Source organism: Stenella coeruleoalba (genome assembly GCF_951394435.1).
Source record: "Stenella coeruleoalba genome assembly, chromosome: 1".
NCBI lineage: Eukaryota > Metazoa > Chordata > Mammalia > Artiodactyla > Delphinidae > Stenella > Stenella coeruleoalba.
Genome location: NC_137169.1, coordinates 163,123,061 through 163,148,701, shown reverse-complemented (window position 1 = coordinate 163,148,701; position 25,641 = coordinate 163,123,061). Strand labels below are relative to the sequence as shown.

At 37.3% G+C, this 25,641-nt stretch overlaps 1 protein-coding gene across 2 annotated transcripts in view; it reads right to left on the bottom strand.

Moving 5' to 3' along the window:
* CR2 (complement C3d receptor 2) overlaps positions 1-15,683 on the bottom strand; it is a 34,574-nt gene extending 18,891 nt beyond the window's left edge. Inside the window, exons 1-3 of one of the 2 annotated variants that reach the window (XM_079905270.1) lie at positions 15,539-15,683; positions 1,616-2,005; positions 25-213 (exon numbers count right to left, since the gene is read on the bottom strand). In XM_079905270.1, coding sequence (XP_079761396.1) covers positions 25-213; positions 1,616-2,005; positions 15,539-15,596 — 637 coding nt within the window. In that variant the 5' untranslated portion in view covers positions 15,597-15,683. Of the gene's footprint in view, positions 1-24; positions 214-1,615; positions 2,006-3,173; positions 3,856-15,538 lie in introns of those variants that run through there. The other variant, XM_079905269.1, reaches the window with a different exon arrangement.
* Between the last annotated feature and the right edge of the window lie 9,958 nt (positions 15,684-25,641).

Below are 25,641 nucleotides of genomic sequence, written 5' to 3'. Positions count from 1 at the left end.
ACATTGATTGTAAATTTAGGGTACCTTTACATGTGGGAGCGACAGCACTCCAGTCTCCCGAAGACAAACAGCGAATGGTCTTTTCTCCAAGAAGCAAGTAACCAGGTTCACAGCTGTAGGTCACAGACAATCCCGGGGCAAAGGAATCAACGCTCTCCCCTGTGTGATACCCGTTGGCGATTGTGGGAAGTGATGGACACTCCAGGGAGATATCTTTACACACACACATTAGGAAAAATGTCATCAGATAGCTCCTTCACAGTCTGTATTTTGACTTAGTACATACATCCAAATAAATGATACATGGTCTATGCTAAGCAGTCGTCATTAATTTTCAACTCAGTCTTTTAAAGATCAAACAGGTATGGTTTAATTATATCCATTTTATACTACAAATAGTACATTATTTTTTATTTCTAGTTACACTTTATGAATCACATTTGCAGCGTGAAAAACTTCAATTACCAAAAAAAAAGTCCATTTTCACTCATACTCTCATTCTACCCTTAAGCCTATTTTCTGCTCCAAAAGTAGCATGTTGTTATTTATGGGGTTATCCTGCCAGATACTAGTAATACAGTGTTTCTGGATCCTAGATGTGATATATCTATACACATATTTTGGGTGTGTATGTATACTCAATACATATTATTCTAGGCCCTGCTTTATTTGCTTAATAATCTATATCTTTCCATGTCAATATATATAGGCCTATCTAAATCTTTATAATCTTTAATCCTATCTATAATCTTTAATTGTTTTTCATGGTCACCCCACTTGAGACTATCTTCAGATCTTCCCTCCCTCCAAGACTATATATCTGTTTACAGACAGATAGAACCATATTTTTCTAATAATAATTTTTCAACCCTTTAATCAATTTAGAATTTATCAATATTGTTCTTTATTAAGAAAATAAATACCTTATTTTGATGGTATAATTTTTGTCAAATATTGCCGGTTCCCATAATTACATAACTGGAATTCAGATTTAGAGTTCAGCAGCAACATAAACCACACCAAGTAATAAGGAAAGGAAGAGCTTACAGTAGTTCTTATTTTCAAAGTTACTTGATTTGAAATGTTATGGCTTAGGACATGAGTTTGAAAAATAGTGGATCACTCAGAAAGTATTTATAGAGGCCAAAGAGAACAGCACATCATTTCTGCCAGACTATACTAACAGCTTTTATAGATCAATTTTAAATCTATTCATTGTGTTTTTGCTATTAGAGCCCACATTTCTTCTCGTTTTAACAATAACCCAGATATGCAGTTGAAAACTGTAAAACCCAATTCCCGCAGTCCAAACAAACTCTGGCCCCCATCCTTGTGGGACTTATTCCATTCAATTATTAGGTGTGTTTAGTTAGATTTTTCCATTACAGTTTAAAATTCTTTGCTCTACTGATGTTTGTTGAATGAACATTTACATCCCTCTACAACCAAGAAAAAGCCAGGAAACTGTAATTTTCACCCTTTCCGTTGTTTCCTCCCTCCACCCTTACCATTCATACATCCATACTGTTCTTCCTTCAGAATGATACCAAACTTAATCTGCACAGAAATGCGAGGCTCCAAGCTCCTGAATCAGTTTTATTTTCATTCTACTCACCACTCTCACAGGTTGGTAGTGGTGTTGGTCCCCATGTTTTATTTGCTTGGCACCAAACAGTTTTGTTTCCTTTCATGGTGAAGTTGGTATTACAGGTAAATGTCACAGAATCACCATGTCTGTATGGTGGTCTAGACATTTTATTTCTGTATCCACCTGGTACTATGGGCTCAGAGCAAATAGAATTTTTATTGTAATATTCACAGATAGGAGCAGCTTTATCCCAGATTCCATTTACATTGTCTTTAGTTATACAAAAAAGAATACTTTCTCCAATGAGGCGGAAGGCACTCGAGCAGCTGTACCTCACCACAGCGTTAATAGTTATGGGACTAGGATGATAACTATTCCGCCCATTTTTGATACGAGGAGGAGGGTCACAAAAAATCCCTGCAAAGTAGAAAAGAAAATATGTGGTCATACTGATCATGACAATAAGATTCAAATTGAGATAAAAGTCCAAATATAGGTCATGTCACTTTTTCAGAAATAGACTTAGAAATTTGTATAATTTATTTCTTACTCATAGTCCCTGCCTGTCCCCAAGTTCCTAAATTCTTACCTTTCTCTTGATCCTCAGCAAACAAAGCAATATAGGACTATAAGCCATCTTGACCAAACAATAACAATGAAACAGAACTTATTAAATAGTTCTGTGTCCAATCAACTTTAATAATGAAACAAAAGGCAAACAGTACATGAAAATATTATGTTAATGACATACTAATCACACGTGGAGAGGCACATGGACTAATGAAATCTGGGCTCATTAGACCTGGTTTCAAATCCCCACAGTCATTCAATAGCTGTGTGACCTTAGGCAAGTCTCACCCTCTTTAAGCCTCAGTTTCCTAGTCTAGTATAATTCAATGTTGTAATGAGAATCCAGTGACATAAAACTACCTGAAAGGGGCAAGTACAGTACCTGGAACATACTAATTGTGCAGTGCCTGTTTCAAACACACAGCTGGTGCTATAAGTAGTGAGACCACATTCTGTCCCGTTACAAAAGATACTGCAGCCTCACTGCAAGTCATTTGTCATCCTTTGATGCTGGTCCCAGTTGAAAGACCCACAGGAAGTGATCAGAGGTTTGGAATAGTGACCTCATACCTTTTATTTATTTGTCCTAATAGGCATGAAGAATATTAATTGTTTATAGTTGTGTTGGTATATGCACACCTTTCCTGAGTGAGTCTTAGAATAAAGGAAAATTGCCAACCTCCAAAACTTCTGGTTGATTTCCATTTAGCTCCAAGAATTGCTCATCAGATGAGGAAATGGCATAAGAAGACACAGCCAAACCATTTCAGCACATCAGTGTTATTCATTTTCAGTAGGGGTAACTTTCGAGAGCCTTTATCCTTATACACATAGAATACTCAATACCATATGTAGTCAACTGAATAAATTTAGCTTTGTTCTGCATTCTAGAACATACAGAAAAGTGGCATATATATGTTCATATTGATAAGATTTTATAACTGATAAATGCATGAGAATACACCAAAAATCAAGAGGCACGATCCATACTCGATTATTTTTGCTTTCTACTCACGTTCACAGACAGGAAACTTATTATTCCAGAGTACTCTCATTCCTTCTGAGACACACTGACTAGAAGATTGGCCATTTAACCGGTACCTTAAACAATAAGGGGCAGCAAATCATCACCAGAACAAAACAATTCTCGGTTGCATGGAATTCATCACTTCTCTCAAGTATATGGTATTAATGGCCTCTATTTTTATAAGCATTTCTGGCTTAAGGAAAATGTCTAAGATTGTGAATCAGCCAAGCTATGTGAGGACTTCAGACCAGCTAAAAACACAGAGAAAACAGTCCTAATGATCTGTTCTTTTCTTGAATTCTCTCTTTCCTCTTTGGCATCCAAATATCAAGATTTTCTTGACCATTAGAAGAGCATAACCTCAGTTCCTAGTAAAGAAAACATCAAAGACTTTGTTCCCTAATCTCACTTCAAAGAGCTCCTCTTACTGAACCCCCAACATCTATTCAGACTCCATAATAGAAGCCTTAACTTCGGAGCCCAAACTTTGCTTTTGCACATGATGAAAGGATAATTCTCAGCTTTGGCTGGCCATGCACAATATACACATTTGGAGAAAATCAATGGAATTTGCTTAATAACAGAATTCTTAATCATAAAGGGTAAAGAAAAGGAGAGAAAAGAATTTTAACTACCTTTAAAGGTCACACTTTGCAATGCTTAGCTATGGATCATAGGCCCCAAGTCAGGCCCCATCACCTTGCACTCACCCCTTATCACAAACAAATGCAACCTCTGCCCCAAGCTGGAGATTAGGAGGAGCTACCACATGACCGTTGAGAAGTTGGTCTGGAATGGCATCACATGATTTCGCTAGGAAAAAAGAGACAAGGCTGGCACATGAAGAGTCAGGAAACAGCTAAGTTTCCTTGAGATGGAATAGATCTTTAGGCACCTTCACAGTTGGGGGCTGGATGCCTCCAGGTTCCCAAGGAGGTACACTGCATAGGGTTAGTTCCAATGAGAGTATAGCCAGGCTCACAGCTGTAGGACACTTCCTGTCCAACTGCAAAGAATTCCTCATCCAATCTGTTATAATTACCGTGGTAGATATGTGGAGGTGGTAGACACCCTGAGAAAAGAACAGGACCAGAGTCCTTTTATTTCTGAAATAAGAACTTTCTTCTCTACAACCTAAGCCAACTTGAGGTTGGCAGGAGTTGGATGAAGGTGGTCATGTCAATTCTCCAAAGTATAAGGCAGACACTATTTTGGGTGAGGTGCAGTGGGGCTAACATGTGTTACATATTTTAGACACGATCAACCTTGCATCTATCTTCCTTCTGTACCTTGATCTATGCCAGGAAACATTATTCCCATTCATCATTTTCCCATTTCATTTAAATGGATATACTCTCATTAATGTTGTAGCCAAGGGAATCAAACTATTATAATGCATTTTTACCACCAAAAATCTCCTCTTTCTTCCTGCTTCCCAAACCACTGATGAAGTTTCTGAGCCTTATGGGAGGCGCTCCCAATGTTGCCAGGTTTTTAGTAAGTCAGGCACTTCTCAATAAGAGTAGGGGAGAAAGGGGGAGTGGGGGAAGTGACTTGATCTTAACTCTAGCCTTATTCCATAAAGCCTACATTTTTCAATAGGAGAATGTATAATACCTATAGTAATTTGAATCAAATTCTGATCAGCCCATTTCCCCCATTGGCCTGGCCAATAGGATTGAGAGTTTATTTTATCCTCATTTAAATAAAATCTAATCACATACGATTTTTTTAACGTCTGTATTGGAGTATAATTGCTTTACAATGGTGTGTTAGTTTCTGCTTTATAACAAAGTGAATCAGTTATACATATACATATATCCCCATATCTCTTCCCTCTTGCATCTCCCCCCCTCCCACCCTCCCTATCCCACCCCTCTAGGTGGTCACAAAGCACTGAGCTGATCTCCCTGTGCTATGTGGCTGCCTCCCACTACCTATCTATTTTACGTTTGGTAGTGTATATATGTCCATGCCACTCTCTCACTTTGTCCCAGCTTACCCTTCCCCCTCCCTGTATCCTCAAGTCCATTCTCTAGTAGGTCTACATCTTTATTCCCGTCTTGCCCCTAGGTTCTTCATGATCTTTTTTTTTTTTTTTAGATTCCATATATAAGTGTTAGCATATGGTATTTGTTTTTCTCTTTCTGACTTACTTCATTCTGTATGATAGACTCTATGTCCATCCACCTCACTACAAATAACTCAATTTCGTTTCTTTTTATGGCTGGGTAATATTCCATTATATATATGTGCCACATCTTCTTTATCCATTCATCTGTTGTTGGACACTTAGGTTGCTTCTGTCTCCTGGCTATTGTAAATAGAGCTGCAATGAACAGTTTGGTACATGACTCTTTTTGAATTATGGTTTTCTCAGGGTATGTGCCCAGTAGTGGGAATGCTGGGTCGTATGGTAGTTCTATTTTTAGTTTTTTCAGGAACCTCCATACTGTTCTCCATAGTGGCTGTATCAATTTACATTCCCACCAACAGTGCAAGAGGGTTCCCTTTTCTCCACACCCTCTCCAGCATTTATTGTTTGTAGATTTCTTGATGATGGCCATTCTGACAGGTGTGAGATGATATTTCATTGTAGTTTTTATTTGCATTTCTCTAGTGATTAATGATGTTGAGCATTCTTTCATGTGTTTGTTGGCAATCTCATGTGTTTGTTGGCAATCACATATGATTTTAGTCATATTAAAATCTCTGATCATTAGCTCTGGTACTACCTGCATTTTTTTAAAATGTCTTCTAATTTCCCCTACATTAATGCATATCTAGCACTGTCCCAGAATATAGTAAATTTCCCAACTCTTCAACATTTAGATACTACTTTCAAAGTTTACTTTTAAATTCTTTAACCAGGATACCCAACTACATACACTGTCTTTATCCTCCTCTTCTCATAGGTACCATGTATCTATTCCTCCCAAAGTCTCAATTTATTTCTATGTCCCCAAAGTTTCAGCCCAACTCACCCTTGAAGCACCTTGGCAGTGGAGGGTTCCATTTGCTGTTTGGTTGGCACCATACTGTGTTGCTGCCTTTCATGGTAAAGCCGGGCTTACACTTAAACATCACAGAATCATTTAAGGAAAATGAGCGTCTAAATCCAGATTCCATAATTCCATTTTCAACTTCTGGAATTGGGCATTTGACTACAGGAATACACCGAGGGGGAGGGCTGTTCCAGATGCCAATTCGATTGTCTTTGCTGGTGCAATATATTGACTTTTCACCCACGAGGTCAAACAGCTTTTTCCCATTCTGTCCAACATGGCACTTATAAGTAACCACCATTCCATAGTAAAAGTCCTCGCTACTGCTGCTGTAAAAGCCTCCATTGGAGATGGCTGGGGGTGACTCACAAGGAATAGCTTGGGGAGGATGGGGTACATAGGAAAAGAGAGAAGGCATTTAAATATTATACCTTCTGGGAATTTTGTCTTAACTCTTGCAAACCAAACTTCCACTTAGCCTACAATTAACCTCTATTATTGAAATTCTGTATCCTCATCTCAAAGATGGTTCTAAATGGGAAGTAGCAAGGTAGAAAGATACACAGAACTGGCCTGATAAAAACCCACAAAAATCTGATCTGGTCACCAGTCCTGAACCCCAAAGTACAGATAAACTGTTATAAAAAGGCACCTAGGTTGGCGAACGTTTTGCATGGATTAAAGTTGGCAGTGTGTAATCTTGTGGCATATTTTAGATTTGAGCACTTATTCACTATGAGATAATGTATCATCAAAAGACAATAAGCAAAGGAATGTGTAATGGGATTGGGGGCATGGAAGAAGATAAACCACAGATCTGTGTTCAGAACTACTCAAGCCAAGGGTAACCCACCTGGGTACTTATTTTGATGTGTAGATGCCCACTTTCTCTTTGGAGGGGGACAAGAGGAATTACCTAGGTGCAATAAAGGGAAAATTCTACTCACATTCACAAAAAGGCATTTCCTTATCCCAGGTTACAATATTGTCTGAGATAATACATGTGGCAGAGGAGTCACCAATGAGTCGATATCTAAAGACAAAGAGATGAGTGATCATCTCCCAGCTGGACATTTTAGGAAAGCTTAGTTCTTTTCCCACTGAAAGAATGGCAAAGAATAGAATATCATATATGACAAATAATGGTGACAGATTAAGGACTCATACAAAAGATTCAACAACCTAAAGACAAATGAAACTTGACCTCCTGGTCAGTAACACTGAAGATTTAAAATTGGAAGAAGAATAGCCCAAATCTTTTTCTCTTCTAGGGATCCTCTCTACTAGGTAATCCTGAAGAGTTGCCTCTGGAGCAGATCAGAGAGGTGATTCTCTTTTTACTTATCTATGGTTAAGGGTGGGTGGCAATTACTCAGCTCTCTTTTGGAAGATGGGTGATTTCGGGTTGAAACTATTGTTCTAATATCCATGTACTCTGGAGATGTCTCCTGGCGACTCACCCTTTATCACAAGAATATGTAATTGTTGACCCAAACACGATACCCCTGGGTGCAAGGACAGAGCCATGGAGGAGTTCTCTAGGACTCACACATGATTTACCTATAAGGGAGAACAAGACAAAACAGGATTTGGGACTGGGATTTGGAGGATGTTTTGTGTTTTACATTAAATTCCAACCTGACTGGACTTGCTGAGTAGTCTACTTATGTTTATTCAAAGAAATTTGGGGCATTTACAAAACTTCTGTCTTCCAAAGGATCAGTCAACACCATAACACTATTTGTTTAATGCATGTAGTCTATGTTTCTGAGCATGGATGCAAACATTATTTGTAGTCAGCCATAATTTATAATCTCTATTTCCCCTTTTTATATTCTGTCAGTTGATGGCAACATCTACCAAGTCTTATGGCTTAAAACAGAAAAAACTCACAGTCATCATTTCCTATCTGTAACTCATTTTCTCTACCCCCTGTCCTTAATTCAATAGATCACCAAGTTTTCATGACTGGATTCCAGAAATCTCTCTCCAAGCCAACTATTTTGCCACCACTATAATCTCTCATTGGATCATCGAGTAATAAAATTTACCTTTCTAATGCTGGTCGCCATTGGTCCAGCACATCTTCTATGCTGCTGCACACATTATCTTTCAGAAGTACAAATGTGGTCACGCCACTCCCCACTTTCAAAAACTTACAATGATTACCATTGTTTATTGGAAAAGAATGCATGGCCCACCACACTTAAACTCCAATACACTTAATCAACTACTATTCCTCATCATGTACCTTATATTCTAACCACTCTGAATTTTTCTGTTTTCCAGAGACATCATATTCTTCCATACCTTTATGCGTTGGCATATGCTGTTTCCTCTGTCTGTAATGCCTAGATTTCTCTATCCTTCTAGATAGTACTTATTATTTACTTCTCTATGATATCATAAAATTTTATCTCTATAAATAAAAGAAATTACACCATAGTACACTATTTGTTTAAAAATCAGTCTTTACAAATAACAGAGGACTTCCTCAATGACAGAGACTAGCAGATTAATTTTTATATCTCTTCCAAGCCCCACCATCTAGCCTAACGCTTCATACCCAGTGGTTACTCAAAAATATTTCTTGAATTGAGTTGGGTGAAAACTAATATGAGGTGAAACTAATATTCCTTGTATACTAACTTCTAAGATCAGTGTAACACAGTACAGAGACCATAGAACAAGGTCATGAAGATTATAGGATAAACAGGGTTGGCCAGCTGTGCGACTTAACCCCAATACCTGATACTTAATACCCTTAGGAGTAAAAGAAAACATGGAGAACCTAGGAGCCCTTTTCATTTGAGATTACTTACTAACTTTCTCATCTTTTATCTTGAAAATAATAGGTTAGCCCATAGAGACATGCTATAGACCCAAAGATTCTTCTATTACTGATTACTCACGTTTACAGACTGGCTGAGCATTTGACCACTTGGAGGTTTCTAGGCAGGTGATAAAGAATGACCTCTTGACATACCCAGGAAGACATTCATATTGCCAAGTTGTCCCAACAGCAAACTCAGACTGATCACTCTGAATTTTAGGCTTAGCAAAAGGATACCTTGGCAGGAACTTACACTGACCTAGAGACAAAGACCACAGGAATATCAAAACTAAGAGAGACTAAAATCTCTATTCGGCTTGTTTTGTCACCAGTTACAATGACAACTTTGATCTTTAGACAGTAAACCCAAGATGTCAATATTTTCTGGGTCAAAGAAGATATTGCGGTATGAATGCATATTGAATGCAAGAGAAATAAGCTCGGGAGTTCAAAGGCTTTTTAGGATAGACTTCAGAAGAAGAGCTGGAGAAAATCATTTTTTAATAAAATTCCATAAAGGCCCTGGAGTTGTTCTATCTTCTTACAACCTCATAAATAAAAACTAAAACCTTATAAGTAAAAACTTTTCTGGAAAAGCACAGGAAACAAGTATATCAGACCTTGAAAGCTCATCACATGTATGATCCTCTAAAATTACTTTAATGAATTAACATTACTATCTTAGTCATTAAACCTTTAGGTCTTAGCAAGAAGAAAATAGGGTTGTTTTTTATTCTTTTATTCCATTAACCTAGTAGAGTAATATACCCCCAAAAGAGTTAATACTTCCTGATGGGTACCAGCTAAAAGGAGCCAGTTTTTTCAAGACACTTCTCTGTGACTTAAAATAATTATGATGATGATGATGATGATGATGATGATGAAGATGAAACAAATCTTATTCTAGGAGATGGGTAAGAAACTGTAACACCCAGATACTTGACGATGTACCTGGGAAAGAATTTTTCTAGGTATGAAAGAGAGTTCAAGTTTCAACTCCAGAATGGTGGTATATTTGAATATCAAATTTATAAATCTCCTTTTTCAAACAAATCTGAAACTGATACAGGTGCAAGTCAAAGAACAAACATGGACTAACTGACACAAAGGTAAACACAGAACTCCCAAAGTTGTGGCCAGACCCAGCCTTTTTGTGGCCCAACACTTCTGTTGGAGAAGTCATATGGACAGGATCTAAGAATAGCCATTACTGTTGGGACCCAGATCCCACTGTAGGTCTCCTATTTCTTTCCTCAACTCCTTTGGTTTCCTCCATTAACACCTACAAATGTTTCCAAATGCATACTTTCTCAAAACAGCAAGACTCTATAGGGAAAGTCAGGGTTTGACCTCAATGAAGACCAACTTCACGACCCTGCCATTATTTGTACTAATTCACCCTAATCAAATGATTTAACCTGTAATTATCCAATGTGAATAAGAACAATCCTAAATAATTTTCCACAATCTGAAAACCAATTTGGGTTTACAAGATTTAATCAATAGTGATGACATGGACCGAGAAGTAACCAAGATCTTGAAGCAAAAAAAGTAGAAGGTGAAAGGAGATAAGAATCATACTTTCTGGATGAGAAACAATGGGAAATTTTTATCTTCAATGAGACTTAGGGACATCTCTCCCTCGGGGGACACCAGCTCTTATTAGTAATGATATTGCCAAAATTCCAGGTCACAGGACAGAATTTCCAGCAATCATGTTCTCTTCCATATCAGAAAAGGGAAAGTTAGCCTATGAACCATTAAGTAACATTAATTTTCTTAAGAGTCATTGGACCCTCTTCACATCTTTTTAAAATCAGGAGTAAACATCAGTGTAGATCATGACTGGATCTAAAATAGAATATAGTGACAAAACATTGACATACACATCCCTTGAACCATGTTAAAAGTAACTAGGCAAAGGACTTTCTAGAGAACAGAAATACATTTAACTCTTTATTTGTGTCTAAGGGGATTTACCTGGACTGGCTTAGAAATCCATTTGAAATGAATGAAGAACAAATATACAAGATGATCAAAATAACCCTGAAATTTAGGTCAGATAGCAGGTAGGAGGAAATATTATTATTGATAATGAGAATTATTATGATCAGATAACATAACACTGGGTTTCCTGTCTATCTGATCATTTTTGAATGATGGGTGTGCATATGAACCAAGATACTGTCTTAAGCACAGAATATGCATCAGTGAACATTAGACACAAGGCTCTCACATTCATGGAATTTATATTCCAATAGAGGGAGAGGGACCATAAATAAATACCAATAAATAAATAGATGGTAGGTAAAGGAAACAAACAGGGTGATGTAACAAAATGTAATGCATTGGAAAAAGGAGGGGACAGGATGGCATATGACTTCAGTTATGATGGTTAAAGAAGGCTTATGAAGAGGAGACATTTGAGTTATGACTGAAGGATAAGAAGGTGCCAGACAGGTAAAGTGCTGGGTAAAAGCATTTTAGGCAGAAGCCTAACAGCAGGGATGGATTTACTATGCTTTAGGGATAAACGGAAAGCAAGTGTGGCTGGAACTTAGTGATCAGAGTGAAATGGAATCGAGTTAAAAAGCCCAGAAGGTAGGATTGCACAGGGCTTCTTAGTCCACAGGAGGATGTCCCCATCTTATTCTGGGTAGGAGACACTGGAGAGTTCAAGCAAGAGAGTCACATGGCCTGATTTAACTTTTTAAAAATATAGTCTGGGGGCTTCCCTGGTGGCGCAATGGTTGAGAGTCCGCCTGCCGATGCAGGGGACACGGGTTCGTTCCCCGGTCCGGGAAGATCTCACATGCCACGGAGCAAGCCATGGCCGCTGAGCCCGTGCGCCCGGAGCCTGTGCTCCGCAGTGGGAGAGGCCACAGCAGCGAGAGGCCCACGTACCGCAAAAAATAAATAAATAAAATAAAAATATATATATATATATATATATATAGTCTGGCAATTGGATGGAGAATGGACTGGACTTTTACTTTCAGAAGTAGGGAGTGCAGTCTGGAAGCTATTATAGTAGCTTAGACCAAAATAATGAAGCTTGAGCACAAGGAGACAGTGAGAAATGGGTGACTCTGTTGTACTTAAATGTGGGGCTAAGGGAATGGGAGGATTCAGTAATGACTTTTAGGCTTTTGACTTGAGTGACTTGGTTGATGGTAATACCATGTACTGAGATTCATCAGGCAATAAAGACAGATAAAGGCCTTGATCTCATAGAACTTGTATACCAGTGAGGGAACAAGCAAGTAAATGAATAAGAAGGTTTTATATGGTGATAGGTGCTCTGTGGAAAATAAAACATGTTATGTGATAGAGAGTGACCTGGGGAATAGACTACTTCAGGTAAGAGTCAGAGCGTCACAGAAAAGTGTCAGTGGAGCTGAGATCTGAATGTTGAGGAGACAGGTAAGGGATGACCCATAGAAGAGCATTTTAAGAGAGGAACACCTAGTGCATAGCTAAACAAACATGACTCCATTTAAGGAATAGAAAGAAGGCCAGTGTGGCTGGAGAAGAATCAGTGAGGGAGGAGTACAGAGAACTTCAGAGAAGCAGAGGCCTGGAGTTGAGGTTAAGGAGCATGGATTTTGTCCTAATGTGATGGGTAGCCCTTGGCAGGTTTTAACCAGAGGAGAGAAAAAGATCTGATCTCAGATGGAGGTAGATGATTGGAAAATAAGGGAATTCCTACTTGATGATTTTATTTTCTTAGTGTTGGTTAAGGTGAGGCAGTCAGTCAAGGCAAGAGTGAAATTTAAGAGCACAGGAAATTTGAATTGGCTTATGCAAATAGATAAAAGGAGAAAAATGAAAACACTCTGAGAAGGAAATTTGCTCTTTAAGACACTTGCTTCAGAATTTTCCAGAGTGCTTGTTAAATCTCAGCTTCCTGGGCCACCCCCACCCCAAACATATGAATCTCTGGAAGGTGAGATGGAACCCAGAAACCTGTATTTTTAAAAGGCTCCACGATTCCTCAAAAAATTAACAACAGAACTACCATATGATCCAGCAATTCCACTTCTGGGGATATATACAAAGGAAACGAAAACACTAACTTGAAAAGATAACTACACCCCCATGTTCACAGTGGCATTATTTACAAATGGAAACATAGCCAACTCATGGAAACAGCCTAGGTGTCCATCAATAGATGAATGGATAAAGAAGTTGTGGATGAATATATACAATGGAATATCATTCAGCCATTAAGAAAACAAGGGAATCCTACTACTTGCAACCACATGGATGGACCTTGAAGGTATTATACTAAGTGAAATAGTGAAATAAGTCACACAGAGACATACATATAATGTATGATCTCACTTTTATGAGGAATCTAAAAACAAAAAGACAAAGTTTGGAAAAAAGATCAGATTTGTGGTTATTGGAGGCAGGGAGTGGGAGAAGAGAGAATTGGAGGAAGGTGGTCAAAAGGTTCAAACTTCCAGTAATAAGAAAAATAAATACTAGTGATGCAATGTCCAACACGATGACTATAGTTAACATGGTTTTATGATACATAGGAAAATTGTTAATAGAGTAGATCCTAAGAGTTCTCATCACAAGGAGAAAATTTTTCTTTTCTTTTTATTGTATCTATATGAGATGATGGATGTTAACTAAACTTACTATGGTAATCATTCCACAATATATGTAAATCAAACCATCATGCAAAAGTCAGGAGGGGGCGTGGGTATAGCATGAGCAAAGGACTTTGGGGTGTCAGTCAGGCAAGAAGATGAGCAGTGCATTTGTGATAGGAAGCAGTGGGGAATCAGGAGGGGCATGCTTAGGTGAGAGCCAATTACCAAAGGATTGAAAGGCTGAAGACAGATTTTTTTTTTTTAAATTCCAAAGGCAGTAGGAAGCCCTTTTAGATTTTTGAGCAAGGGAGTGGAATAATGAAAAAAAAATGTTTTTAAATTTTAGTTTTCACCATTGGAAAAGTTAAAGACTGGTATCAGAATTACCTGTAAGAGAGGAGGTTGTTACAAAGGTAATCATAATGAATATGATTAGAATATTGGTGTAAGAATAAGACAAACAGCAGAAGCACATTAGCTGTGACAGTCGACAGAAAGGTAGACTTGATCTTTCATGCATCTGGAGTTAAATGACCGAAAGGGTGGTCCTGCTCTGGTACTGGAAGGGGATGCTCTGGCATCCTTGTAGGGTACAATGAATTGACAGGACTGGAAAAGAAGTTGACTTTCAATTGACAGCATCCTCTCTGAAATTTAGAAAAAGGAATGGAATTCTGGTAAGAAGTCAGGTGGGGAACTGTGACACACGGAGGTGTTAGAGAATGCTGTGAAAGTGTTTGTTCAAAGAGTTAACATGTAGGAGAGAGAGAGATGAAGATAATGGTTTGGGGAAATGTTCAGTTAAGGGTCAGGATAAAGTTGAATGTCAGGAAGCAGACAAAGTGAGCTGTAATAGAACAAACGTATGCACTGTCCCTTAACAAGCTGGGCGTGGTCAAGCTTAAATGCTGACTCCATCAAAACAGGTCCAGACAGTCGTCTTATTACTGGCATCTATAAGTAACATCCAACATCTAACTTTCATTTGCCTAATTTCATCTGATATTCAGGGCAGCCGAGTAAGGGTAGGGCTGCTTATCTCTAGTTTCATTTTACCGATGAAGAAACTGAGGCGAGGGAGCGAAATGACTTGCCAAAAGTCACACAGTATTGAGGTCTGTATACAGTAAACTTCTTAATAAACTGGGAATCCAATGTACTCTGAAAATTATTAAAAAGTTATACCTATCTTATCACTTAGAGACTCCAATCTTAAAAAATTACAATACTTCTTTAAAATTAAGCCAATCTGAAGGAAGAAAATTATAATAAACGTTTAATGACACCTTCTGGAGCTCTTACCATTACAGAAGGTAAATAACACAAAGAACTGCAGTTTTTATTCACGTATCAACTTTTCTAAATAACTCCAGATGTTTGTCGTTTAGAACCACGCCTGGGGATCAGACAGTATTCTTATTCTGGGAAGGCAGCAGGAGGCTGTGCTGCTTTTACCAGGCAGGAGGGAGTTCAGTGTGCACAGAAACTCCCGCGCCTAGCGGAGCATGCAACGGAGTCGCATGCACTCAGCACGAGTAGGCTTCGGATACGTGTCCGGGCGTTAGAGCTCAAAGACCTCCAGACCCAGACCGCTGAGCACCTGCTGAGTCCCGGGGGCGGGGAGCCCGCAGGGCACAGAGCGGGCACGCCACGCCACAAGCCACGCTGGGCAGATCACATAGTGCAGATCACATAGTGCGTCTCTGATGCAGCCTACAATTCTAGTGGTCCCAGCCCAGGAGGAGCGAGCGGGGACGTTCAGGACCAAGAGATCTCGGGGTCCCCCAAAGCGAGCGAGGCATGCAAGACTTCTCCGCCTTCTAACTTTTGACTGTCTCCTTTGCATCGCGGCACAGAGTCCGTCCCAGCCCCAGACGCGTCCCTACCTCCGTGCTCCCATTCCCAGCTCACCGAGGACCCCTGGCACGGCGAAAGCCAAGAAAACCCAGAGCGGACCCGAGGCGCCCATGCCAAGGCTGCAGCCCCAGCGGCTGGATGCGTCTGAGACCCGCAAGCCTCCGGCAGCTCCGGGATGACAGGGCTGGAGAAGGGGGCAGCTGCAAGCAGGGGAAGGTGGGCCCTTAAGTAGTGTCTGGCACCACGTGCTAGCTTGAGAGCGCACCTGCTGGCTGCTGGGGGCGGGACCACGCGGTGAGGGCTGCAGAGCGGGCGAGGGGTTGGCCGGGGGCGGGCGGGCAGAAGAACTCTGATTCAGTCTTTGGCTCAGACTCTACTCGTCAGTGCAGTGGCTTTCCAACGTTTTTGACCACACCACCCAGTGCATCCACTTTTGTCTCTCTGGAGAACTGAAACAAAATAGTACTGGCTTTACTAATGTACAACGCTCGCTTCCATTCTATTCTATTCTGTTCCATTCTATTATCAACGCCTTTCCTTTCCACTCCTCCCCTTTCCTCCCATTCCCTCCCTTCCCCTTCACTCCCCTCCCCCTCTCTCTTGAAAATTCTGGTTTGGATTCGCTAAATTCATTTCAAAAGTTATTAATGTTTCCAACCCTCCGTTTGAAAACCGTTTATTTACAAAGGAAACTTAGGAACAGAAACCAGCTCTGCTGTTCTTTTCTTTTTCTTTTGAAGTAATTACTACAGAAAAGTTGCAAAAATAATACAAAGAATCCCTATACACCCATCACTCGATTCTCCAAATGTTAACATTTTACTGTGTTTTCTTTATCATTCTCCATCTCTATTTCTAGATAAATAGCTATAGTATAGTTATATAGAGAGAGATCTAGATATATACACATATAATTTATATGTGTACATAAGTATAATTATATAATTTTTTACTTTGGAACTCTTCGAGATGAGTTACAAGCATGATACCCCTCCTCTAAATACTTTGGTATGTATTTCCTAAAAACAAGAGCATAGTCTCACACAATTTCAGTACAATGATCAAAAAGAGGAAATTAACATATTACATAAGGGACAGATTGTACAGATTTCTCCAATCATCTAATATTCCTTATTATAGCAAACACATGCGGGCGGGTGGATGCCCGCACGTGCACACACACGAACACACCCCTCCTTTTATTCTGGTCCAGGATCATTCTAGGATCATGCATTGCACTTGATTGTCTTTTTTCTCATTTAATCTGGTAAAGATCCTAAGTCTTTTCTGTTTTCCTGACCTTGACATTTTTGAAGAGTACACAGCAATTATTTTTGTAGAATGACTTTTAAATCAGTTATCTATTGCATAGGAACAAATTACCCTAAACTTATTAATTTAAAGCAAGAATAAACATGTATTATCTCACACAGTTTCTGGGTGTCAGGAATTTAAAAGAAGCTAAGCAAGGTGGTTCTGGCTTGGGATCTTTCAGGAGGTTGCAGTGCAGACATTGGCCAGAATTACAGTCATCTGAAAGTTTGACTGACACTGGAGGATCCAAGTCTAAGATGACTCACTGTCATGGTTGTGGACTGGAGGCCGGATATCCTCACCAAGAGGACCTTGCCCTAGGACTATTTGAGTGTCTTGTGACATGGCAGCTGGCTTCCTGTAGAACAAGAGAGAAAGGCAGAAGCTTCAGTGTCATTTAAAACCTATTCTCAGAATTCACACTGTATTACTTCCACAATATCCTGTTGGATACTATGATGGTTAATTTTATATCAACTTGACTGGGCTATGAGTGCCCAGATATATGGTCAAAAATTATTCTGAGAGTTTCTGTAAGGGTGTTTTTGGATGAGATTAATTTTGGGGGGTAATTGATATATTTATTTTAATTCTTTCCAGTTTTATTGAGATATAGTTGATATATAACATTGTATTAGTTTAAGGTATACAACGTAATGATTTGATATATGTACATATTGCAAATGACTAGCGCAGTAAGTTGAGTTAACATCCATCTCCTCACATAGTTACAAATTTTTTTCTGATAATAACTTTTAAGATCTATTCTCTCAGCAACTTTCAAATATACAATACAGTATTGTTAAATATAGTCATCCTGCTGTACATTGTATAACCAGAACTTACTTATCTTATAAATGGAATTTTGTGCCTTTTAATCACCTTCACCCATTTTCCCTGATTCCCACCCCCCACCTTTGGCAACCACCAGTCTGTTCTCTTTTTATGAGTTCAGTTTTTTTAGATTCCACATATAAATGAGATCATACAGTATTTGTCTCTCCCTGCTTGTCTTGTTTCACTTAGTATAATGCCTTCAAAGTTCATCCATGGTATCAAAAATGGCAAGATTCATTCTTTTTTATGGCTGAATATATATATATATGGCACATTTTCCTTATTCATCCATCTCTTCAAGATAGTGATTCTTTTCCTTCTGATATATACCCAGAAGTGGAATTGTTGGATTATATAGCAGTTCTATTTTTCGTTTTTTGAGGAACTACTCTTTTTCCATAGTAGGTGCACCAGTTTATAATTTATATGAGTTCCTTTTTATCCACATCCTCTCCAATATTTGTTTTCCCTTATCTTTTTGATAGTAGCCATTCTAACAGGTGTGAAGTGATATCTCATTTTGGTTTTGGTTTGCATTTCTTTGACAATTAATGATATTGAGCATTTTTTCATGTTTGCTATGCAGAAGTTTTTAGTTTGATGTGGTCATAGTTGTTTATTTTTTGCTTATGTTGCCTTTGCTTTTCATGTCAAAAAAAAAAAATTACCAAGACCAATGTCAAGGAGCTTAGGCCCTATGCTTTCTTCCAGGAATTTAATGGTTTCAGGTCTTATGTTCATGTCTTTAATCCATTTTGAGTTGATTTTTGTGTATGGTGTAAGATAGGGGTTCAGTTGCATTCTTTTGCATGTGGCTGTTCAGTTTTACCAACACCCTTTATTGAAGAGACTGTCCTCTCCCCATTGTATATTCTTGGCTCCTTTGTTGTAAATTAATTAAGCATATATGTGTGGGTATATTTCTGAGTGCTCTATTCTATTCCATTAATCTTTGTGTTTGTTTTTATGCAAATATTATACTGTTTTGATTTTTATAGCTTTGTAATATAGTTCATAGGAGATACTATAAAATATATATGTTGGTCTCTGCCCCCTGTTCCTGGCACAGACCTCCTAAAACCCTTGAAATTGTCTAACTGTTAAGAGTACTAGGAGGACCTCTTGTTCTGATATTTGTCTTTGACCCCACCCCTGACACAGGAATCATAAAATCCTTGTAAATTCCCATGATAAGAGCACGAGGAACATCTTTTATTCCCTTGACGTGAATCTGGATGGGATCCGGATTGAGGCTGGTCACGAGAAAGACCAAGCCATGATTAGAAGCTTGGAAGTTTTGCCTCCTCTCCGCATCCTCCAGAGAGGATGGACATGGAGTTAATAATTGACCATAGCTACATGAGGAAGCCTTCATAAAATCCCAATAGCATGGCCTTAGAGAGCTTCCAGGCTGGTGAACACATCCACACCAGGAGGGTGACACACTCCAACTCCATGTGAACAGAAGCTCCTGCACTTGGGACCCTCCCAGACCTTGCCCTATGTATCTCTTCATCTGGCTGTTTATCTGTATCTTCTATTATATCTTTTAATAAACTGGTAAATGTAAGGAAGTGTTTCACTGAGTTTTGTGAGCTGCTCTAGCAAATTTATCAGACTCAAGGAGGGGGTATTTGTAACCTCCAATCTATAGTCAGTTGGTCATGGCCACAGGAAATTAACTGGGCTTCTGACTGACATCTGAATTGGGGTGAGGGGGCAGTTTTGTGGAACTGAGCCCCTAACCTGTGAGATCTAATGCATCTCTGTGTAGGTAGTGTCAGAATTGTAGTGTAGGACCTCAGCAGGTGTTGCAGAGAATTGCTTGATGTGAGGAAAATCCTCCACACATTTGGTCACCAGAAGTGTCAGAAGGAGTGTTCTATTAAAAGAAAAGGAGACACACAAGAAAGAAAAACATAGTGGGGAAGAACTGGGGTTTTCCCTACACCGGAAAGTAAAAAGCTGAATTTTTGTCTTTATAGTTTGAAATTAGGAAGTGTGATGCCTCCAGCTTTGTTATACTTTCTCAAGATTGCTTTGGCTATTAGGGGTATTTTGTGGCTTCATACGAATTTTGGGAACATTTTTTCTATTTATGTTGAAACTACCATTGGAATTTTAATTAGGATTGCATTGAATCTGTGGATCACTTTTGGTAGTATGGATAGTGTAGCAATATTAAGTCTTTTAATTCATAAGCACAGAATATCTTTGCATTTATGTGTGTCTTGTACAGTTATTTTTCATTTTACTTTATTCTATTTTATTTTTATTGAAGAATAGTTGATTTACAATATTATATTAGTTTCAGGTGTATGACATAGTGATTCAATGTTTTTACAGATTATATTCCATTTAAAGTTATTACAAAATAATGGCTACATTTTCCTGTGCTATACAATATATCCTCGTAGGTTATTTATTTTGTACATGATAGTTTGTGTCTCTTAATCCCATACCCTTATCTCCCCCCTCCCCCCACCCTCTCCCCACTGGTAACCACTAGTTTGTTTTGTATATGTATGAGTCTGTTTCTGTTTTGTTATATACATTAGTTTCATTTTTTTAGATTCCACATATAAGTGATAACATAGAGTAATTGTCTTTCTCTGTGTGACTTATTTCACTAAGCATAATACCCTCTAGGTCCATCCACATTGCTGCAAATGACTGAATTTCATTCTTCTTTATGGTTGAGTAATATTCCGTTGCATATTACTCAGCTTCTTTATCCATTCATCTGTTTTTTTTCTTAGAAAATCAGTTTATTGCAAATCCATATGCTTTCTGCAAGAAATGCATTATAAAGACAAAGATAGGTAAAATAATTGAAAAGTTATAACATGCAAACAGTAACAACAAGAAAACTGGCATGTCTACATTAATATCAGACAAAGTGGACTTCAAGGCAAAGAATTTCACAAGAGCATAAGAGGGAATATACATAATATTAAAAGAAACAATCATCAGGAAAATAAACATTCTAAATGTGCATGCATTTAATGAAAAGCACAAAAGTGAAAACAAAGAACACAACACAAAATGACTGCTAAATAACCCAACTGCAATGAATCTATTAGTTTTTTCAGCACACATGTATCACTTGCCAATATAAAGCACATGTTGATCCATAAAGTAGGTCTCAAAAAAGTCAAATAATTGATACCTTAGAAAATATATTCTCTGATCACAATGAAATTAAACTGGAAATCAATAAATATTAGATATCCAGAAAATCACCAAATGTTTAGATACCTATAAAAAATACTTATAAATAACCCATGTGTCAAAGAAAAAAAATCTCAAGAGAAATTTAAAATTTTCAAACTGAATGATAATAAAAGCATAATATACAAAAAATTGTAGGATGGAACTAGAGCAGCATGTAGAGAGAAATTTATGGCATTAAATGTTTGAAATGATATCCATTAATCTGTTGATGGGCACTTCCATATCTTAGCTATTGTAAATAATGCTGCTATGAACATTGGGGCACATGTATCTTTTTGAATTAGTGTGTTCATTTTCCTCACATTAATACCCAACAGTGGAATTGCTAGATCATATGGCAATTCTATTTTTAGTTTTTTGAGTAATCTCCATACTGTTTTCCACAGTGGCTGCACCAATTTACAATCTCAACAGTTTACTAGGGTTCCCTTTTCTCCACATAATTGCCAACCTTTTTTACTTGTAGACTTTTTGATGGCGTGAGGTGATTTCTCATTGTGGTTTTGATGTGCATTTCTCTGATGATTAGTGATGTTGAGCATCTTATCATGTGCCTGTTGGCCATCTGTACATTTTCTTTGGCAAAATGTCTATTCAGGTCTTCTGCCCATTTTTTGATTTTTTTTTTTTAAATATCGTGCTGTATAAGTTGTTTATATATTTTGGATATTAATTTCTTATTGGTCATATCATTTGTAAATATTTTATCCCGTTCAGTAGGCTGTCCTTTCATTTTGTTGCTGTGAAAAAGGTTTAATTAGGTCTCATTTGTTTATTTATGCTTTTATTTCTTTTGTCTTAGGAGACAGATCCAAAAAAAAAATCGCTCCAATTTATGTCAAAGAGTGTTCTGCCTATGTTTTCTTCTAGTTTTATGGTTTTAGGTCTTACATTTAGGTCTTTAACCCACTTTGAGTTTATTTCATATACGGGGTCAGGAAATGTTCTATTCTCATTGTTTTATAGGTAGCTGTCCAATTTTCCCTACACACTTATTGAAAAGACTGTCTTTTCCCCATTGCATATTCTTGCTTCCTTTGTTGTAGATTAATTGATCATATGTGTGTGGGTTTATTTCTGGACGCTGTATTCTGTTCCACTGACCAATGTGTCTGTTTTAGTGCCAGTACCATGAAGTTTTGATTACTGTAGATTTTTAGTATAGTCTGAAGTCAGGGAGCATGAGACCTCCAGCTTTGTTCTTTTTTCTCAAGATTTGGCATATAATTTGTTTTAAGATTTTTTTTCTAGTTCTGTGAAAAATATCATGGGTATTTTGATAGGGATTACATTCAATCTGTAGATTGCTCTGGGTAGCATGGACATTTTAATAATATTAATTCTTTTAATCCAAGAACATGGGACATCTTACCATTTCCTTGTATCATTTTCAAGTTTCTTCATGAATGTTTTATAGTTCTTAGAGTATGGGTCTTCCTCCTCCTTGGTTAAGATTATTCCTGGCTATTTTATTCTTTTTCTTAAAATTGTAAATGGGATTGTTTCCTTATTTTTTCTGATAGGTCATTATTAGTATATAGAAAAGCAACAAATTTCTGTATATAAATCTTGTATTCTGAAACTCTACCAAATTCATTTATTAGCACTAATAGTTTTTGGTGGAGATATTAGAGTTTTCTATATAAAGTATCATGTCATCTGCAAATAGTGACAGTTTTACTTTTTCTCTTCCAATTTGGATGCCTTTTATTTCTTTTTCTTGTCTGATTGCTGTAGCTATTGCTAAATAAATACTATGTTTAAATAGAAGTGGCAAGAGTGAGCATCCTTGTCTTGTTCCTGATTTTAGAGGAAAAACTTTCAATTTCACAATTGAGTATGAAGTTAGCTGTGGGTTTGCCATAAATGGCCTTTATTATGTTGAAATATGTACCAACATATATGAGATATATACATCTATACCAACTTTAATGAGAGTTTTTGTCATGAATGGAAGTTAAATTTTGTCAGATGCTTTTTCTGCATCTATTGTGGTGATAATGTGGTTATTCTTCCTTGTGTTAATGTGGTGTATCAAATTGACTGATTTATGAATATTGAAGCATCTTTGCATCCCTGAAATAAATTCCACTTGATAATGGTGTATGATCCTTTTTATATATTGTTGAATTTGGTTTGCTAATATTTTGCTGAGATTTTTGCATCTATATTCATCAAATATATTGCCTGTAATTTTCTTTTTTGTGGTGTCTTTGTCTGGTTTTGGTATCAGGGTCATGGTGACCTCATAGAATGAACTTGGGAGTGCCCTGTAGTCTGCAATTTTTTGGAACAGTTTGAGGAGGGTAGGTATTTATCTATTTGGTAGCATTCCCCTGTGAAGCTGTCTGCTGGAAGTTATTTTAAATTACAAATTCAATTTCACCACTAGTGATTGGCATGTTCAGATTGTCTGTTTCTTCCTGATTCAATTTTGGAAGGTTGTATGTTTCTAAAAATTTGTCAACTTCTAGGTTGTCCAATTTATTGGCATATAATTCTTTACATTATTCTCGTATGATATTTGTACCTCTGTGGTATTGGTTGTTATTTCTCTGCTTTCATTTCTTATTTTATTTATTTGGGTCCTCTCTCTATTTTCCTTATGAGCCTGGCTAAAGGCTTATCAATTTTTTTTATCTTTTCAAAAAACAGCTATTGGTTTCAATGATCTTTTCTCTTTTTACTTTTTTGTCTCTCTTTTATTTATTTCCTCTCTGATATTTATTATTGCCTTCCTTCTGCTGACTCTGGGCTGTGTTTGTTCTTTTTCTAATTTGTTGAGGTGTAGGTTAGATTGTTTACTTGAGATCTTTCTTCTTGATATAGGCATTTATCACTATGAATTTCCCTCTCAGAACTGCATTTACTGCATCCTATAAGTTTTGGTATTTTTATTTCCATTTTCATTTGTCTCAAGATATTTTTTAATTTCCATTTTGATTTTTTTCCTTGACCCACTGGTTGTTCAGTAGTATGTTTAATTTCCACATACCTATGGAATTTTCAGTTTTTCTTCTTGTAATTGATTTCTGGTTTCATGTCTTTGTGGTCAGAAAAGACATTTGATATCAATTCAATCTTCTTAAATTTGTTAACTTGTTCTTGGCTTACATATGATCTATCCTGGGAGATGTTCCATATTGAGAAGAAAGTGTATTCTGCTGCTGTTACATAGAACATATAAATTTCCGTTGAGACCATCAGGTCTAACGTCATTTAAGTATAATGTTTCTTTTGCTGATTTTCTATCTGGATGATTTATACACTGCTGAAAGTGCGGTTTTGAAATCCCCTACCATTACTGTATTGTTTGTTTCTCCCTTCAGCTCTGTTAATCTTTGCTTTATATATCCTGGTGCTCCTATGTTAGGGACATAAATATTTACAAATATTATGTTCTCTTGTTGGATTGACCTCTTTATCATTATATATTGACCATCTGTCTCTTTTTACAGTCTCTGACTAAAAATATATTTTGTCTAATATAAGTATACCTACCCCTGCTTTCTTTTAGTTTCCATTTGCATGGAATATATTTTTTTCATTCATTTCCTTCACTGTGTATGTGCCCTTAAATCTGATATGAGTCTCTTGTAGGCAGCATAGAATTGGCTCTTTTTTTTTTCCCATTCAGACACTCTATGTCTTTTGATTGAAGAATTTAGTCAATTTACATTTAAAGTAATTATTGTTAAGTATGGACTTACTATTGTCATTTTAATTATTTTCTGACTGTTTTATAATTCCTTTGTGCCTTTCTTCTCTGTATCTCTTCCTTTGTGACTTGATGGCTTTCTGTAATGTTATGCTTTGATTTCTTTCTCTTTACTTTTTGTAAATCTGTTATAGGTATTTGTGCTGTGGTTACCACAAGGTTTGTATAAAACATCTTGTACTTATAATAGTCTATTTTAAACTCATAACAGTTTAAGATTGAGCACGTACTGAGGCTCTATATTTTCACACTTTCCCACCCATATGTTTTGTTTTTGATATCACAATTCACACCTTTATTATATCCATTAACAAATTATTGTAGTTATAGTTATTTATACTACTTTTATCTTTTAAACTTCATACTAGATTTATAAGTGATTTATTCACCACCATTACAACATTAGAGTATTCTGAATTTAATTATATATTTATCTTTTCCAGTGAGATTGATACTTTTATATGTTTTTCTGTTACTAATTTGCACCCTTTTATTTCAGGTTGAGAAAGTCCCTTTAACATTTCTTATAAGGCTGTTCTTGTGGTGATGAATTTCTTCCACTTTTACTTATCTGGAAAACTTTTCATTTCTCCTTAAATTCTCAAGGACAATTTTGTTGGATACAATATTCTTGATCAGCCATTGAATATATCATGCCACTCTATTTTGGCCTGCATAGTTTCTGCTGAAAAATCTGCTGCTAGTCTTATGAGGGTTCCCTTATACATAACACATTGCTTTTCTCTTTCTGCTTTTAAGTGTTTCTCCTTGTCTTTAACTTTTGGCCATTCAGTTATGATGTACTTTGGTATAAGTCTCTTTGCATTAATCTAACTGGAACTCTCTGGGATTCCTGGATCTAGATGTCTGTTTTCTTCCCCAGGTTAGGGAAGTTTTCAGCTATCATTTCTTTGAATAAGCTTTCTGTCCCTTTCTCGACTTTTTCCTTTCTGGGACCCCTATAATGTGAATATTGATCCACTTGATGGTGTTCCACAAATCCCTTAATTTCCTTCATTCTTTCCCATTCTTTTTTCTCTTTACTCATTGCATG